The sequence below is a fragment of the Petaurus breviceps genome, unplaced genomic scaffold (genome assembly GCF_028583685.1).
Source record: "Petaurus breviceps papuanus isolate PSGF00001 unplaced genomic scaffold, PetGlider_PUasm1.0 90397, whole genome shotgun sequence".
In the NCBI taxonomy this organism is placed as follows: domain Eukaryota; kingdom Metazoa; phylum Chordata; class Mammalia; order Diprotodontia; family Petauridae; genus Petaurus; species Petaurus breviceps.
Window position 1 is genome coordinate 763,659 of NW_027187239.1, and position 17,342 is coordinate 781,000.

Here is a 17,342-nt window from a genome sequence, read left to right on the forward strand (position 1 = left end):
AGGGGAGGAAGGAGAGAAGGAAGGAAGGAGAGAGGGGAGGAAGGAGAAAGGGGAGGAAGAAAGGAGAGAAGGAGAGAGGGGAGGAAGGAGAGAGGGGAGGAAGGAGAGAGGGGAGGAAGGAAGGAGAGAAGGAAGGGAGGGAGGGAGGGAGGAAGGAAGGAAGAATTCACATGGCCCTGCTTGCCTGTGTCCCCCTCTGAACCTTTACATCTTTTAGTATTTCATTGACATTTCATCCTTCCTTTCCTCCCCCTTTTCCACACCCGCACCCATTTCTCCTTCCCACCCCTGCTCTTTGTAACACAAGCCAAACAAATTTGCATTGGAACAATCCTGCCTGGAAACACCTGGCCCTTTCTGCACCTGAGTCCCTCCCCTCTCACCCAAGGGTGGGCAACCTGTTTGCTCCTTGGTTCTCTGGAGTACTGGGTTGGGCCTGAACTTGAGCAGAGCCCTGAAGTCTCTGGCAGTCTCTTTCCTTTCCAATGCTGAGGTCATCTTAGTTCTCCCGGTTAGGCTCACATCCCTTTTCTTTTCTCCTGGATGCCTGGTTTCTCCTGAACTAGCTCCCTGCAGGGGTGACTGTGGACAAGTCACCTGAGCCCCTTTGGCCTCAGTGGCCTCATCTGTAAAGCCAGGGGTGGGACCAGATACTCCAAATCTGTGATTCTCTGACCTTGGCAGTTGTCACATTTCTATAGGGCCACAAAGTGCTTTTCTTATGAAAGCCTGTAAAAATTATTCCCCCCTATTCCCCCCTTTGAAAGGTCACACAGCCCTGGAGGGTCAGAAACCGGATTGCTGTGCTAGCTCATTAGTGGGCCTCCCTGCACACTGCCAAGTGATCGTCCTAAAATTAGCTTTGACTGTCATGGCCCCCCTCAGGAAACTCCATTGTCTCCCTTCTCACCTCTAGAATCCACTATAAACTCCCTAGATTGTCATTCAAAGCTCTTTGTGACCTTGCCCCTTCCCACTTTTCCAACTGTAGTACACACCCCTCCTCTTCCCACATCTGACAGTCTGCCCCAATGGGCTTCTTGCTGTTCCTTTCGGATAGTCCATCTCCCGCCTCCATGCCTTTGCCCAAGCTGATCCCCCTGTCTGGGATGCCTCTCAGCTACCCTAGTCTCCTTCCAAGGTCGGCTTGCCCACCCCCTGCTGTGGAAGGCCCTCACTGATGACCCGCTCCCTGGCGGTTAGTACCTGCTTTCAGACAATGACTGCGCATACTGTGCACACTCACACTTTTCCTGAGTGTTATCTCCCGTGATAGACTAAAGGCTCACTCAGCAGAGTGTCAGCATATAGGAGGTGCTTAATAAATGCTTGCTAAGTGATCAGTTCCGCCCTTTCCTCTCCTCTCTCCAGATCTACCTGTCCTGGAAGAGTGGTCCTGGCGAGGTGAAGCATTGGAAGGACATGATTGCCCGTCCTCGGCAGCCCGTGGCTCAGTGGCACCAGCTGAAGGCCTGAGCAGGGCCTGGGGAGGCCCGGGGGCGGGGCTGTGGGCCCATGGTTTGGGGGTCGCGCCTTCACACTTTATGCACAACGCCCCGGGCGTGGCTCCCCCATTGGGTGGGGGGAAGGACCCCTGTGGGCTCAGCCAGGGAGGGGGCTCAGGACTCAGTATGGCCATGTTTCTAGGAAGCGCCATCCCCCCAACTGGGGGGGCCTTTGGGAGCCATTTTCCTGCTTGCCCCTTTTCTTCAACTCGCCGACACTAAAGAAACAGGAGGGGGGAGAGAGAGAGAGAGCAAGAGCAAGAAAGATGGGTGGACAGAGAGATGGACAGACGGCAGGACAGAGAGGTCCCTCCAGAGGTCCCACCTGGCAGAGCTTGACTTGTCTGCCATTTTCTTTAAGGTGGCTTCTGGAGCTGTGGGCTGGCCGAGCCTCAGCCAGACCCTGGTTGAAGTGGGCGAGGGCACCGTAAGGCCATGGCGATTGGCCTGGCCAGGATGGCCCTCCTCCCCTCTGGGGTGTTGGGTTTTTTAAAGCCGTCTGGGGGCCCCTGTGTGCCAAGGGGGTATAAATAGCCTGGCTTCAGAGCCGAGGTCCTGTGTACATGTGCTGTGTTCAACCTTTTTGTGTGTGCGCGTGGATGAGTGTGTGGGGAGTCCGTTGGGGGCTCCAGATGGCTCGCTGTGCTGGTCCTGAGGTTGTGCTGAGGGGTGGGGCTTTGGAAAGGGTAAGGGATACAGAAAAAGGAAAAAGGATACAGAGAAGATGGTGGGATAGGGAAAGAGGAAGGGAAGAGAAAGGTTAAGGGGCATCCTTAAGGACAAAAGAAAGGCGATAGAGAGAAAGGAGGAGGGACAGCCTCGTTTGTCCCACATATCCAATATCCCATCATATCTTAGAATCTAGAGCTGGAAGGAGCCTTACAAGACAGTTTTTCTAAGCCCCTCATTTTTCAAATAAGGAAACAGATGCCCAGATTCGCTCAAAGACATAAGTAGCAGAGCTCAGACACGAACTTCGGTCCTTTGATTCCCAAGTCCAGTGTTGTTAATTGCTTAAAGACTGAGCCTTCGTGCTGGCTTGAGAAGAAGAATACTGTTTCCTGTTCTAATCTCTGCCTTCCAATTCCTGGAGACCAGGGTATTATGTCTGAATTATCTGGGCCAGGATGATCCAAACTGTGTTTCTGGCTCTCCCCACCATGGAATGGGGCTTTTGCAGAAAATCCACATGCTGGCTCTCATTTTCCTTCTAAACCATGAAGTAGGAAACTGTGTGTGTATGAAAAAGACTTAGTACATGTGGCATTTTTTTAGTATAAAAATAGGTGTAGGATCCTAGGAGTTAGAGTTCAAAGGGCCCGTTTAAGGCCATCTAGCCCAACCCTCTCATTTTTTGAAATAGGGAAACTGAGGCCCAGAGGGGTTAAGTCACTGAGCCAAGATTACAGCAGTAGCAAGTACAGAGCTGAGATATAAACCCAAGTCTTTTCACTTGTACAAATCTGGTCCTAGTTCCCCTACATCCCACTTCCCATCTTCTCTTTTGCTTCCATATGCCCCATGTTCTCCCCAGAGCAGCCCAGACCAACAGCTGTCAGTTTCCATAACCATAGTTCAAGCCTCTGAGTGCTCTGTGGCCAACCTGGTACATCACCTCCATGGGAGCTAAGTTTCCAAGGTTCTTCCAATAAATAGTCAATCCCCCCAGGGTCATCTCCTTGCTGGGTGACCCCATTTCTGAGAATTTTTAAGTAGGCTAGTCCCAGCCACTGCCCCTAGCATGGATACAGAGTGCCCAAGTGGACCTCGGTCCATTTCGGGAGCCTTCAAGTGGGTCCTGGCCCTTCTTCTCCTACTAAGTGGTCCCACATTCTCCTCCCGCTTCCAAGATCCCATTGCCTTCATTCTCACTTGGAAAAGGGCTCCCTCCAACCCTGTCAGGTATCTCTCCTAGCCTTTTAGATTCTCCCCGGCTCTCTCAGACCCCTTATTCCTGCTTCCCAGCCTTCCCCAGGTGCCTACCCCACTTGTTACCTCCCTCCCCTACTGTCAGAATTGGAGGGGACCTTAGAACGGAGAATCTCAGAGTACAGAACGTGAAAGGTCCAAGCTGGAAGGGAACTTAAAGTGTAGCTATGAGAGGGCTGCGTGAGCCCTTGGAACTCTGAATGGAGACTTTAGGAGCTGGAATATAGATTCAGAATATAGATTTTTCAACCTGGGAGAGAATTTCAAAAATAGAATGTCAGAGTTGGGACACAGAATACCAGCACCGGGAAGGCACCTTAGAAGGCAGAACATCATAGCTGGAAAGCAACATTAGAACATAGATGGCCAGGACTGGAAGGGACTTTTGAATGTCCAACACAAGAACTGGACAGACCTTAGAACGTTGATTGTCAGAGCTGGAAGAGACTTTGGCCTACATATGATCAGAACTGGGGGAGACTCTAGAACACAGAACCTCAGAATGGGGGGGAGGGAGGAAAGCACAGAATGTCAGGGCTAAGAGAGACCTTAGGATATAGAACATGCCATGCCATTCAGATAGTAGATCATAAGAGGTCAAAGCAAGAGCATGAAATGTCTGAGCTGACCATGGAACCTCAAAGGTCCAAGCTAGAAGAGACCGCAAAGGTCATCTAGTCTAAGCCCTTGGTGTCCCAGCTTCCTCTCCCCCTCCCTGCCTGAGCCCAGATGCTAAGCCAGAGGAGGACCCATTCAGCTAGGACCTGGGAGCTGGAGAGGGCCGTGCCTCTTCTGTCACTCCCTTCTCCACCTCTGCCCTTCCTCTCTGCCCACTCCTTGTCAAGAGATGGATGGATGGAGCCATCAGAAGTTTCCCTGAGATGATGAGGTTAGGCCAGTGCCCCTGCCTGGTTCCCATAAAGTTGTAGCCATCTCCCTGATGGCGACAGAGTGATCCCAGCTGAAAGGCAGCTCACCCCCACCCTAGGAGCAGGTTTTGATGACCACCAACAAAGCCAGAGTCCCCTAGGAGCAGGAGTAGACATGCAGTTCCCAACATTGACCACCAGGTGGCAATAGACATCATGGACTGGCAGCCTCTTCCTGCCCACTCTCCAGCAGAAAAGTTGGCATGGAATGGAGAAGAAAAAGCAGATGCCCGGGGTGGGAAAGGGCACCCTAGGAAAGGCTGGAGGTGATCCTCAGAGACCCATCCCCTAGGTCTACAGTGAGTCAATGGTCTTTGGATTTGGGGGTAGCTTCCCACCTTCCATGTCGAGGAGGCTTGGGCTATGCCCTCTGCTTAGAATACAGATTCCTAGAGTTGGAATGAGCTGGAGAGCTCATCCAGTCCAGCTGCCTCAGTTCAAGACACAGAGGGCCATCAGAACGGAGAATGTCAGAGCTGGAAGGAGCATAGAATGGTGCACCCAGAGGGTGCACACTTAGAATGTAGAGTATCTTGGAATGAAGCAGAAGTAATTTGCCCATGGTCACACATGAATTAGAGAGAGATTAGAAGAATCAGATTTGATTCTTCAGCACCACCCCCAGCCTGTCTTAGTGGGCTCTAGTGCTGACCCATCTTCCATCACAGATAATAACTCCCAGCCTTGCCAGGGCATAACTCTGGCCTCTCATCTTCACCCTCTGTCACCCTGGGCAAATCACTTGACTCTCTGGGCCTCAGTATCTTCATGAGAAAAATGCAGGGATTGGGTGAGGTGACCTAAGGTCTGATCTTCCACTGCTCAGTCTAGGATTCTCTTCTCCTGCAAAGGAATGAATGAAAAAGCTGGGTTCCTCTGCTCTGGACTCTGTTCCTGGATCATTTATGAGCTGTGTGACCTTTGGCAGGTGGCTTCATCTCTGTTTCCTCATTGGTGAAATGGGCGGTGGGAGAGTGGTCTCCCTCAGGTCCTTTCAGATCTAAATTCTATGGTCCCATCCTTGGCACAAAGTCTTAGGCTTGTGTGAAGGGGGGCAGTGGAACAGGGGGGTGATGCCCTCAGGGGAAGCTGAAGGAGAAGGCAGAGGGAGGCTCAGCAGGACAGAAGAGACTGTGGCTGAGGAAGCTGATCAGGAGAGACTCTTCTCCTCTTGGGGTCTCAGTTTCTCCCTCTATAACAAGAGGGGCTCAGACCAGACAGCCTCTAAGGTCTGGTAGTGAGTGGGAGCCCTGGAGTCTGGAGTCTGGGGGGACTGGATTAGAGGAGGGTGCATGAAGGATTAACGGGCCAGGCTCTGCAGCTGAGCGCTTCCTGAGTCTCCCCCTTTCTTCCCTCCTCCCCCTCCTTGGGGGTGGGGAGGGACCAGCCAGCCAGCAAGCCCCCAACCTTGCCATTCTTAGCTAGTGATTCCCAGCTGGGGTCTAACCAAATCGTATTAAGAGTGGACAGGTCCAGCACATCTCGTTTTGGTGCTTGGCCTGGGCAGCTCTTAGCCAATCAGATGCAAAGATGCTCTCCAGGTGGCGTCTTTTTTTTCTGAAAGGGGGACTAAATGGATCAGGGATGGGGACCCCCTGATTCCTCCACCTCCTCCCATATCCTTCCCAAACCTACCCCTTACCTTGCATCTTGGGTTACACTGTTAACCCTTCCTGTCCCTGATGAAGTTTCTACTTCATGGTCATTACAGCTGAGAGAGGGAGGGAAGAAGGAAAGGACAGCTCCCTGCCCCAGCCCGTCTGTGGTCTTTATCGGATTGAGGCTTGGATGAGACCACGCACAGGGCACCCAGCCTGTCCTCAGACCACTGGGTGCCCAGCGGGCCATCTAGGTAGGAGAGCCGAATAGGGTCAGGGTGCAAGGAGCTGGCCAGAGGTAGGTGTGACAGGACAGAGGAGAAGCCCCACTGACGTCACCCCAGGGATGTTTTCTCCACTTGTAAAATGGTGGTAACAGTTAATGTTTCACCTACCTCACAGTGGAGGTTGTTAGGAAGCCTGTGTCCAGGGTGCCCTCGATGCCCTTGGATTTTGAAGGGGCGACCCAAGGGCAAAGTGTTATTCTGTCTGCCCTGAGAGTGAGGCCTGCTTTGCCCTGAGGCCAAGGTGCCCCAGTGTCTTGGGTCCCTCCAGTCCCCATTAGGGTGTGAGAGTCATCTGTGGTCTCTGGGGGACGCTGGAGTTTTCAGCTCTTACCTTTTTCAGGTATGCCTTTTCTCTTGTGATCATTCTCCTGTAATTGCTGTACAGAGTTCTCCCCACCCCCAGACCCTCACCTAGTGATGCACCTGAGGGAGGGGACGGGGGAGACAAGGGCCTACAAGGCTCTGTCAGCCTCCAGCCCCAGCCCAGCTGGAGCAAAGGGGTGGGGACCCTGCTGTTTCTATTCTGTTGAGTCCTATTCCATCAAGTGTTTTATAAAAAAAAGAAAAAAAGAAAAAATTCACCACCACAAAACAAAACAAACAAAAACAAACCACAAACCTCAACATTCTCAGCGAAGAGAAAGGAAGAAAAACTAATGGGAAAAAAAAACCATAAAAATTGTTTCCACCACACACACCCTCTAAGCCAGCGAGATTTCCTCTTTGCAGATTCATATTTTTGTGGGAATGGCCCCTGCTTTTTGTGGAGTGGGGCCGTTCTGATTAATAAAGGATAGTGAAAAAGCAGGGCCTTGGCTCCTTCCTCCGCCGTACCTTAGCACCCCGCCCCCCAAGAGAAGGAGGTGAAGGAGATGGGGTGGGGTGGGGCAGGCTGGGGCTCTCTTCACCACACACCTTGTCTCTGGCCTTGGGGGGAATATGGCCTCAGCCCTGGCTCTTTCTCCAAGATCCATTTGCTGGTTCCCTGGCTATCATCCCCCAAGGGGAATTATTAGCACCTTAGGGCCTCCTGCTGTGTCCCTGCAGTCCTAGCTCCCCACTACCATTCCCCCCCAGGAGGAACGGAGACAGACTCACTACCCCTTGATCCACACCTGGGCCAGAGCAGACCAGCCAGGATTGGAGCAGGGGGTGGCGTTTTATGGTGGTGCCCACCAAAACCACCCTAAGGGGAGGCCCAGCTGTGGTCCTGGTTGGTTACAGATAGCCACCTCCTCTTCCCCAGATGTTAATGGGGAGAAAGGAGGAATTGGGCAGGGCCCTGGGCGTGGTGGTCTTGGGCCCGTCAGAAATAGCAATAGCCAAACAAACATTCTCTCCCCCACCCCAGCTCTGGGGAACAGCCCATGAGGGAGCGCTGGCCCCAAGCCTGTGAAAACTGGGTTCCAGTCCTGACTCCTCCCTCTCACTGACTGCGTGACCTTAAGCGAGTCACCGCTGCTCTCTGGGCCTCAGTTCCCCACCCCCAAAAGGGCAATAAGCACCCCAGACCCCGGCCCTCCCAAGGAGGAACTGAGGTCTGAGTTGTGCTCAGGGTTTTCTTGGAAGAAGGTGCTAAATCAGCTTCCCTCATGAGCACAAAAGGAAATTCCAGTCCAGTTTCCTGCCCATCCCACCCTCATTCCTCCCCCTACCCTGATTCCAGAGTCCTCATGCAGTGAGGGTGACTTGTTTCGTACCTGCCCGGCACTGGGCACTAGGCACTGGGCACTGGGCGCTCGGGCTGGGTTTCCATATCCCTTCAGACTTCATTCTTTTTCTCTCTGGAAGCTGATCCCCAGCCAGGGAAGCAATGACGGAAGGGAGCTGGGACTATCAAGTCCAAGTAGCTAGAATAGTTGCCGTACCTCCCTGCTCGGGATGACCCCGTTCTCCTGGGGCCTGGAGGAGCCATGGGAGGCAGCTGCCAAATAACTCGGCCCTGAGCAAAGGGAGGAAAGGCCCAGGATCTTGAGTTTTTCCCATGGAAAATAGTCCCTGGAAAAAAAAAACATACACACAAAACACCGACCAGTCCAGGTGCTCAGGTATTGCCCATTCAAAGGCCTGGAGGTGCCAGGCCTGGCCACTTAACACTTCAGGGCCTTGGGCAAGATGCTTTCAAAGGGAGAGCCCAGGTCCTACTTCTGGCCCATGAGGGAATAGGACCAGAGGAATCAGAGGCCCTTCTTGTTCCGTCACTAGACTCCCCCCCCTCCATTCTGAGGTCCTTCCCAGTCCTGCCTTGGTGACCCCAAGAGCCCACCGTGGGATCTGAGGCAGGAGGATTTCCTGCCCTGGTTGCCAGTGCCCTCCTTGATCCTGGGTCCCCTTCTATTCCCACACAGCTCATCTGCCCCTGTGCTCAGCCCAACCCCATTCTGCAGGCCAGGCTCGCTTCCCCCAACGGGTTATTCCTCCTTCCTCTGTCTTCCTTCATGTCCTTACTCTCTCTATATTCCCTGATCTTTGGAAGCTTCTCCTGAACAATTCCCCATTCCTCCCACCCCCACCCAAAATCAAGGGGATGGGACTGAAGCCACCTCTGTGTTCTAGGTGTTGGCTCTCTGGGGCCATCTGTCCTTCCCTTGGGCATGTCCCCTGCCTCCATCCCCTTCCCTTCGTCTGTGTCCTGTGTGTCTCTGTCTTGTTTAGACTGTGAACCCCAGGGGCAGGGACCCCTGTCTGACTCAATGTTCTGTACAGCACCTGCAGGTGCGTGAATAAATGTTAATCCATGGATCCAAGAGTGCCCAGGTCATCTTGGGGAAGCAGGTTGTGGGACAAGTGGGCTAACCTGGGTGGCTGGGCTAACCTGGTGATGGGCTAACCTAAATGTCAGACTAATCTGGGGAGTCTGGGAAAGGGAGGTGGAGCTTCTGAACTGATTCTAGCCTGCCCTCTCCTTCCCAATGGCCCCAAAGGGGTGCATTCATTAGCAGGTTTGGGAGGGGAGGGCAGAAGACCATCTCTAAACAGAAAGTCCTACTGTGGTACCACCCAAACAGCTGGTGCATCCTATCACCAGGGCCCCCCCCCAAAAAAAAAAAACCCAGCTAGTCAGAGACTTTGAGAGCTGGGGAAGAGGACATAGAATCTGTACCTCCACCCCACCCCAACCAGCCTCAGAACTGCTCACAGCTACCCTACCCACACAAGCCCAGGCTTCCTTCTCCTGCCCCAGGGAAGGTGCAGACTAAGTGTCTTTGCTGACCCAGAAGAATCCTGGGATGGGGGCTGAGGCAGAGATGGGGGAATCATTCTCTACCCAAGGAGAGTATCTGGCAGACACTTTCTTGGTGACAGTCAGCAAACAGTTCAGAAGCACCTATGATGGCCAAGGATGCCGCCAGGCCCGTGGGGTGGGGAGCATCTGCTCCATCTGGGAGACAAAGCTGGGAAAAGGTCAGAATCCTTGTCCTTGGAGACCGGGAAGCGGGGAGGGGCAGAGGACACTCCAAGAACACAGATACAGGGGAGAGCAGACAGAGGGGTCTGGGAACATCTGAGGAGGGTTAGAGGTGAATCAGAGTCAGAAGAAGACTTCTGGGGGGGGTGTACACATAAAGGAAGACTGTGATGGGTAAAAATAAGGAGGGAGGGCATTACTGGCATGGGAGACGTGGGGGGATTGAGCAACTGAATGGAGGCAAGAAGTATGTTTGGGAAGCAGCCGGTAGGCCTGTGTTGTTGGAAGAGACTCAGAGCTAGGAGGGGCCCAAGAGCTGGGAGGAACCTTGGAATATTCAGGAAGGGCAGCCGGCTACAACGGAATGAGCGTTGTATTTGGAATCCGGGGACCCAAGTCGGAAACCCAGCTCTGTGACTTCCCATCTGTAGGACCCTGGGCAAGTCACTTCTCTCTGGACCACTCAACCCCAAGTCTTTCATATGGAGAGGTTGGACCAGAAGGGAAACCCCTCCGGCTCTAGGCCTGTCATACGATGAGGCTTTGATCCTAAGGACACAGAACAGAGAATGGCACCCAATTAATCACCAAGGGCCCTGGCCCTGCCCTCAGGGAGCTTACTTGGGGAGAGAGTGCACATAGAAATATATGTAGGTACACACAAAGTACAGGGCAGTTTGGGAGGGAGGGAGGGCCCTTGGGTGGAGAGGTCTTCTGCACAAAGGGGGTGTTTCAGTTGAGCCTCTAAAGGGAGGGACTCTGGAGAAGCTAGGTGGCACACTGACTAGAGCTCGGGCCTGGAGTCAGGAGGACCTGAGTTCAAATCCAGCCTCAGACACTTAACACTTGCTAGCCATGTGACCTTGGGCAAGTCACTTAACCCCAATTGCCCTCCAAAAAGCAAAAAAATAAAAATAAAATAAAGGGAGGGACTCTGAGGTGAAAGCAAGGAGGGCTTGTGCCGTAGGCAGGAAGGACAGGCTGGGGCCAAGGCAGAGGAGGGGATGCAGTATCCGAGGAGCAGAGATCGGCCCAGCTCGATGGGACCTTCATGTGCAGGGAGGGGATTGAGGTTTAATGAGGAGGCTGGGAACAAACTGGCTTTAAAAGGATTTGATATTTTATCCTCAAGTCAAAAGGAGCCATTAGAGTTGATTAAAGGTCAGGCTATGCTTAAAAATGATCACTTTGGCAGCTGTGGGGAAGAGGTTTGGGGGTGACGAGAGGGGACGGGGAGGCCTCTCATGATGGCCTTGTCTCCGGCCAGTGAGAGGGGCTGAAGGCCTGAAGGGAGACAGTGAGTGGTTAGAAGAAAGGAGAAGTCGCACATGACAGATTGTTCACGTAGACATTATAAGAGTTGGTGACTGGTAGAGTAGGGGGGTGTGAGGAGGGGGGCGGAACCCAGAGCTAGGAAGCTTGGAAGAGGGAAGAGGGATAGGTTTGGGGAAAAGATGGCAAGACCTGTTTGGGCCGTGCTGAGTTGGTGATGTCTCTAGTCTAGGACATTCAGCTAGAAACTTCTGATGGGTAGTTGGTGACTGGACCCAGGAGGGAGCCTGGGTCTGGAGGTGCAGGTGTGAGAGGCATCTACATATAAATCCATGGCAGAGCTAGAAGATACTTTGGAGCCATTGAGTGCAATCTCTTAATGTTATCGTTGGGGAAACAGCTTCAGAGACACTGAAGCATGCGCCCAAGGTCATTTAGCCAGAGAATCATCTGATTGACCCAGACCTAAAGAGGAGAATTACTAAGAGGCAGTTAGGTGGCCCAGGAGACAGCATGCTGGTCTGAGAATTAGGAAGACCTGAGTTTGAATCCTGCCACAGACACTTACAAAATGTATGACCCTGGGCAAGTCACTTAACTTCAGTTTCCTCAGCACTAAAATGGGGATAGTAATAGCATCTACCCCCTAGGTTTGTTGTGAGGCTAAAATGAGATCATATTATGTAAAAGTTCTTGGCAAAACTTAAAGAACTCTCTAAATGTTGGTCATTATTCTGCAGACCCCTCCATAGAATTCTCTCTCAGCCCACAGCTCCCCACATCATTGCTTCTCTCTCTAATGCCCTATCCCTGCTGCCCATGGGTCCAAGGACAGCCAACTACTCTGGTGAGCCCTTCATGTCTAGATGCTGAGGACTGGGCACATAGGAAGCCAAGGAAAGCTGTCAGAAGCAGCTCTCTTCCCCCAATCTGCTCCCTGCTGGCAGCTAGGACACAGGCAGAGGCTTCCCTGCTGGTACCTCCCTTTTAAAGTGAGGACACAGCTCCTTTGACTCTTCTTTCCCCCTTACTCCTTCCTCAGCATCTAAGGTCCCAGCTTATACTGAAAACACCAGGGCACCCCAGATGGATACTCTGAATGTTTTCCTGCCTAGGACAGCCACAACAGAAATAGGAAGTTTGGAAAAAGGCAGGTTTGGGGACAAAGATCATGAATTCTACTTTGGATAGGTTGTATTTGAGATGCCTCTGGGACATCCTGCTTGACATGAGACAATGGGTTGGTGATGCCAGACCAGAGTGCAGGAGAAGCGACTGGGGTCAGACCCAGAGATGTGTTAGACAGTTCCAGTGGCCTCCCTGTCCACATGCCAGTTGGCCTGGGAATGTCCCCAGCTCTGGGTATCATTTACTTTGTCAAGGCAAAGGACAGAGCTGCTGCCCCAGCAGCCACAGGCAGGCCTGAAGGACCCTAGAAGAGGGAGCTAGGGGTAGGAAGGGGGGTAATAGCCTTGACCTACTCACTGGTTTATACAGTTTCATGAGAATGTTATTCAATATGTTCCTTGGTCCCATAAAGCCCATCAATTCCATATTGTGCTCACTTCAGCTAATGCCTCTAATGGTTTCTAACTTTTTTGTGGCCTATCCCCTTTTGCCAATGAAGCCTATGAAACCTTTCTCAAAATCAAGTTTTTAAATGTGTAAAATACATAGGATTGCATAAGAAACCAATTAAATCAAAAATAGAGATTTTTTCCCATCCAAGTTCACAATTCCCCAGAAATCTATCCATGGGTTCCTTTGGGAGGAGTGAGAGGTTCGAGGGGCACTCAAGGGTCCATGGACAACAGATTGAGAATCCCCGATCTAACCTTTCCAGAGACATGCAAGTGCTGAAAATCCTTGGCTAGGAAAGCCTTCATGCTGCACAGGGCCTTGGTCTTTTCAGAAAAAGAGAGGCAGTGGGGGATGGGCCAAAGGCAGAGCTGGGGCAAGGGGTCATGGCAACAACCTGTTCTTCCTCCCTCCCCATTACCCATCCAGCTTCCATCTGGGTTGAAAAGAACCACACTTAGGCAGCCATTTCCAATATATTGGTTGAGTGGGGGAGTCTTCCAAACACCATTGGGAATCATACTAGGGGGTTCTGCAGAGCCATAGTCATGACAAGGGGTACTAGGGAGCTACATCAGGAACAGGGAGGACATGGTGATGGAAAAGTGGCAATAAAGTTTTCAGTTCCTTCTGTAATCAAGGCCCTCCCATCACCTGCCCTAGCTGCCATCTCTAGCTACCTTCCTAGTGTGACTGGTCCTCTGTGGCCACCCCTCCTTTCTATTGGGCTGGGATATCCTTCAGGATACAGCTGGGAGGAAGCTTAGCAATCACTGAATCCAGCCCATTCATTTCACAAATGAAGAAGACTGAGGCCCAGAAAGAAAGTGACTTGCCCAAGGTCAGTAAGGGAATAAAACTCGAGTCTCTGCTGAATCCCAAACGGACCATATGCCAAGATATCTGTGAGATGAGGGCTCCCCTCCCGCCCCTTTGTGAGCAGCTTGCTCCCTACATCTGGCACAGAAGAACCACAGAACATCTTTTCCCTGCCCACAGCCCCTCCAGGGACCACTGAGGCAGGAAGGGAAAGAATCCCCTTGCCCCTCTCCTCCCTCTCAAGGTCAGAGCATGAGTCTCTGAGGCAGCAGAGGAGGCCTGCCCCAGGCAGTGCCAGACTGAACTCCTGAGGACGGCTTCCACTTCTCCATCTCTCTCCATCAGCTTCTAATCTGCATCTCCCTGCCCCACCCCATGGCTCCCTCCCAGCCTGACTGGGCAAGGCTTGACCTTTCAGTCCAAGCTCATGACCCATTGCCATAGCAACGAAGCCTTGGCATCATCCCCCATGACATCAGGAAGGCTTTTTATTCACTCGGCGTAACTGTTTTTCCTGAATGGTTTAAGAAGAAAGAGGAAGAGAATGGACTAAGCAGAGGTGGGAGGGAGTGAGAGGCAAAAGACAGAGAGGGAAGGAGGGACAGAGAGAGGCCAGAGAGAGCAGTCCAGGAGGGACTAGAACCCAGCCGTGGGGGATGGGCCAATAGAAAGGGCAAAGGGCAGGCGCTGGGGACAGACAGACAGACAGCATCTGGGAGGAAGGGAGGGACCACACGTGTCAGGAGATGGCTAGAGGAGCAGAGAGGCGGGGGACAAGCAAGACAGAAGGACAACGACGTGGAGAGGAAGGAAGAGGCAGGCTGTGGGACAGATGAATCCATCAATCCATCAGCACTGGTTAAACACCTACTATGTACCAAATGCCCTGCTAAGCAGGAGAGTTACAAAGACAATTGTGAAAGTGAAACAGACGTAGAAGGCAGACCAAAGGGCCAAAGAGGAGAGGCAGAAGACAGACAGGTAGAGACAGAGAGAAACCAAGCTGGCTAGAGAGGAGCAGGGACAGAGGAGGAGGAGAGAAAGACACACAGAGGAGCAGGCAGGCAGTGCAAGTGGTGGCAGGGGGAGCAGAAGGGGGGCACCCACCAGGGAGACAAGGGAACAGGGGCAGGAAGAATGGGCAGAGAAAGGTGGAGGCACGAATATTGAGGAAGCGCTGGGGAGAGGGATCGGGACAGAAAGCAGCAGAGACAGAAGGACGCGCACAGGAAGGGGAACAGAGGCAGAAGCAGAGGCCAGATGGCGGAAAGAAGGGAAGGAAGAAAGGCAAAGAACACAGAGACGGTACAGAGGAGTGACAAAGTTATCAAGGGGGCGTGGGGGTGGGATAAAAGAGTGGGGAGGAGAGGGGCAGGAAAAAACCCAGGAAAATCTGGGCTAAGAGAAAATCACCACAAGGGCCTAGAGCCTGAAAACAAAACTACAGACAGACCAGAGAGGGCTTGGCCAGAGACTCAAAGCAGAAAGACAGGTCGGGGTCTAGACCAATTGAATCCAGGCTGCATTGACACAGAACAGAGTAAAAGAACACAGGCTGACAAGGAGGCAGGTCTGGTCAGCACTTGGCTGGCCCCACGGGCCCCAGCTCAGATGGAAGGAGAGCAAAGCGGTGGTGCCTGGCACACAGTCCTGAGCCTGGACAGACAGATGGCAGGGCTGCTGGCTGGCTGGGAGAGTGGGGGAGGCTGATGATAGGGAAAGGGCCAAAGTTGGCCAGGCCACCAGAGAGAAACAGAAGGACACACATTAACTGGAACCTAGCAATCTCCCAGGGCTTATAAATAAACAGGCATGTGGGAAACTGGGATTCTTTCTCCAGGAAATAGAATTTATGTTTACAGACATCATTTTTCTTTTAAAGAATATCTTTCTTCTACTTGGTCGCTGTGTCCCCTGACTGTGTCCCTGAGTTACCCCCAGCCCCGGCCCTCTCTGACCTAGCAAATACCTTCCCTTTATTGCTCAGATGGTAGAGATTTGATCCTGGCCGAGGGGAATAGGGAGGGGGCAACTTGGATTGGGCTGTCCCTGGCCCAGGAGGGAAAGAGGAAGTGAGGCAGGTCCAGTAGTTCCCATTCCCTCCTGCTTCACAGCAGCTGCCCCAGATGTGCCCATGTATGGGCATGGAAAGAGCAGGCAGCTGGGAAGTGACAGATTCCCACCACACAGAGAACCTCTCTGGGGGGCAGGGGCAGCTGAACTGGAGACCTAGCGCAGGCCCAACATGGGAATGCCAGCTTCATTTCAAACTTGACAGCTGGAAGGAACAGCTCCCATTCTGGGGGTTGGGGGGGGGGAGAGGCAGTGATATTCCAAACTCCAGAAGGCCAAGGGTTTGAGAAAAGTGGGGTGCAGGATTCTTCCTTTCCTTGTTGCTGAATACTGGTTAGGTGGCCAGTCTTCCAACAGCCTGAAGAGGTATGTAGGATGCCCATGGAGGGTTGGAGGTGATTCAGTGCTAAACACAGGCCTTTCCTGGCCTCCTGGGCCCCAGAAACTTGAGGCTGCCTTACTCAATACTGCCTAATTAGCCTGGTTCTTATGTCCCAGTTCCAGCTCCAGGCAGAGGCGAACATGCCCCCAAAGGACCTCTTCTGAAGGAAGGTACCTGCTTCCAGGCCTTTCAGAGCAAGGTGCTTCTAGGAGATGGTGTGTGGTTCCCAGGCCCCATGAGAGAGGTAGTGACCTTTAGGAGAGGAGGAAGGAGGTGGCCATCAGGAGAATGTTTGATGGTCCTCCCCAGACCCAGTGAGAGATGATGGTCCTAAAGCCGCTGGCAGCCCCAGGAAGTCCTAGCCCTAGCCAGGATGTTCACCAGAGTTCCAGGCCCAGGCAGCAGTAGAAAGGGGAGTCCCTTTGGGCTGCCCAGCCTGGGAGGACTAATTCCTCCAAGCAGTGGGTGGACTGTCTAGTGGGCAGCCACCCCGGTCGGCTGCTACTGGTGTCCAGGTACCCTCTGGGACCTGGAAAGAAGCAAAGTCGACAGAGTCAAGGCCTGGAGGGCTCAGGTGGGCTCGCCTTTGCTGGGGATTCCCAGGCCCCGGGGCTTGCGCCCTGCACAGAGTGCAATCTCTTCCTCTTCCTCTTCCTCCTCCTCCTCCAGCTCCTCCTCCTCTTCTTCCTCTAAGTCCAGCTCTCGCTCTGGCTCTTCCTCCTCCTCCCCCTGCTTCTCCGAGCGCACAGCGGGTAGCGGACCCAGCACCTGGGCGGGGGCTGGCCGGGGGCGCGGCGGCCGAGGCGGCGGTGGCGGCTCGTCGCGTTCGGCCATGCGCTCGACGGCGCCCTCGCCCACTAGGAAGACGGTGTCCAGGACCCGCGGGGGCCCCGTCACGGGGTTGTGGTCGTAGGAGAAGACGCGCAGCCCGCGTAGTGGCCGCAGGTCGGGGAAGCCGCCCAGCTGGTTGCGGTCCACGTCGAGGATGCGCAGGCGGCCCATTCGCAGCAGCACGGTGGGGAACACCTCGAGCCGGTTGCCGTACAGCCAGAGACCGCGCAGGCCCACCATGCTGGGCAGCTCGGCAGGCAGGCCGCGCAGCCGGTTGTCGCCCAGCTGCAGGGACTGCAGCGCCGGCATGCGGAGCAGCGCGCGCGGGAAGCGCCGCACGTAGTTGCCCTCGAGCCACAGACAGCGCAGGCTCTGCAGCTGCGCGAAGTCGGCGGGCAGCCCGAGCAGCCGGTTGCTGCCCAGGTAGAGGCGGCTGAGGCGCGGCAGGCGGCACAGCGCCTCGGGCACGTGTTCCAGCTTGTTGAAGTCCAGCGCCAGGATGCGCAGCTCGCGCAGCTCCTCGATCTCGTCGGGCAGCTCGCGCAGGCCCGTGCCGCTGATGTAGAGCCTCTGCAGGCCGAGCAGGGCGCACACCGAGGCGGGCAGGCGCCGCAGCCGCCGCCCACTCAGCTCCAGGAGCTGCTCGCCGTTACTCAGCTGCTCCGCCACGTCCGACGGCAGCTCGTCCAGCGTGGACTCAGCGATGCCCATCCTGCGCTCATGGCCCCCG

At 53.8% G+C, this 17,342-nt stretch overlaps 2 protein-coding genes across 2 annotated transcripts in view; one reads left to right on the forward strand and one right to left on the reverse strand.

Annotated features, from left to right (window-relative positions):
* SYT7 (synaptotagmin 7) overlaps nt 1-7,055 on the forward strand; it is an 88,627-nt gene extending 81,572 nt beyond the window's left edge. The window contains exon 12 of the mRNA XM_069108568.1: nt 1,372-7,055. Within this exon, the coding sequence (XP_068964669.1) occupies nt 1,372-1,476 (105 nt within the window). The 3' untranslated portion in view covers nt 1,477-7,055. The remainder of the gene's footprint in view (nt 1-1,371) is intronic.
* Nucleotides 7,056-16,351: 9,296 nt separating this feature from the next.
* Nucleotides 16,352-17,323, reverse strand: LRRC10B (leucine rich repeat containing 10B). The gene has a single exon (XM_069108535.1). The coding sequence runs from the start codon at nt 17,321-17,323 to the stop codon at nt 16,352-16,354; it is 972 nt and encodes a 323-aa protein (XP_068964636.1).
* Nucleotides 17,324-17,342: the final 19 nt, after the last annotated feature.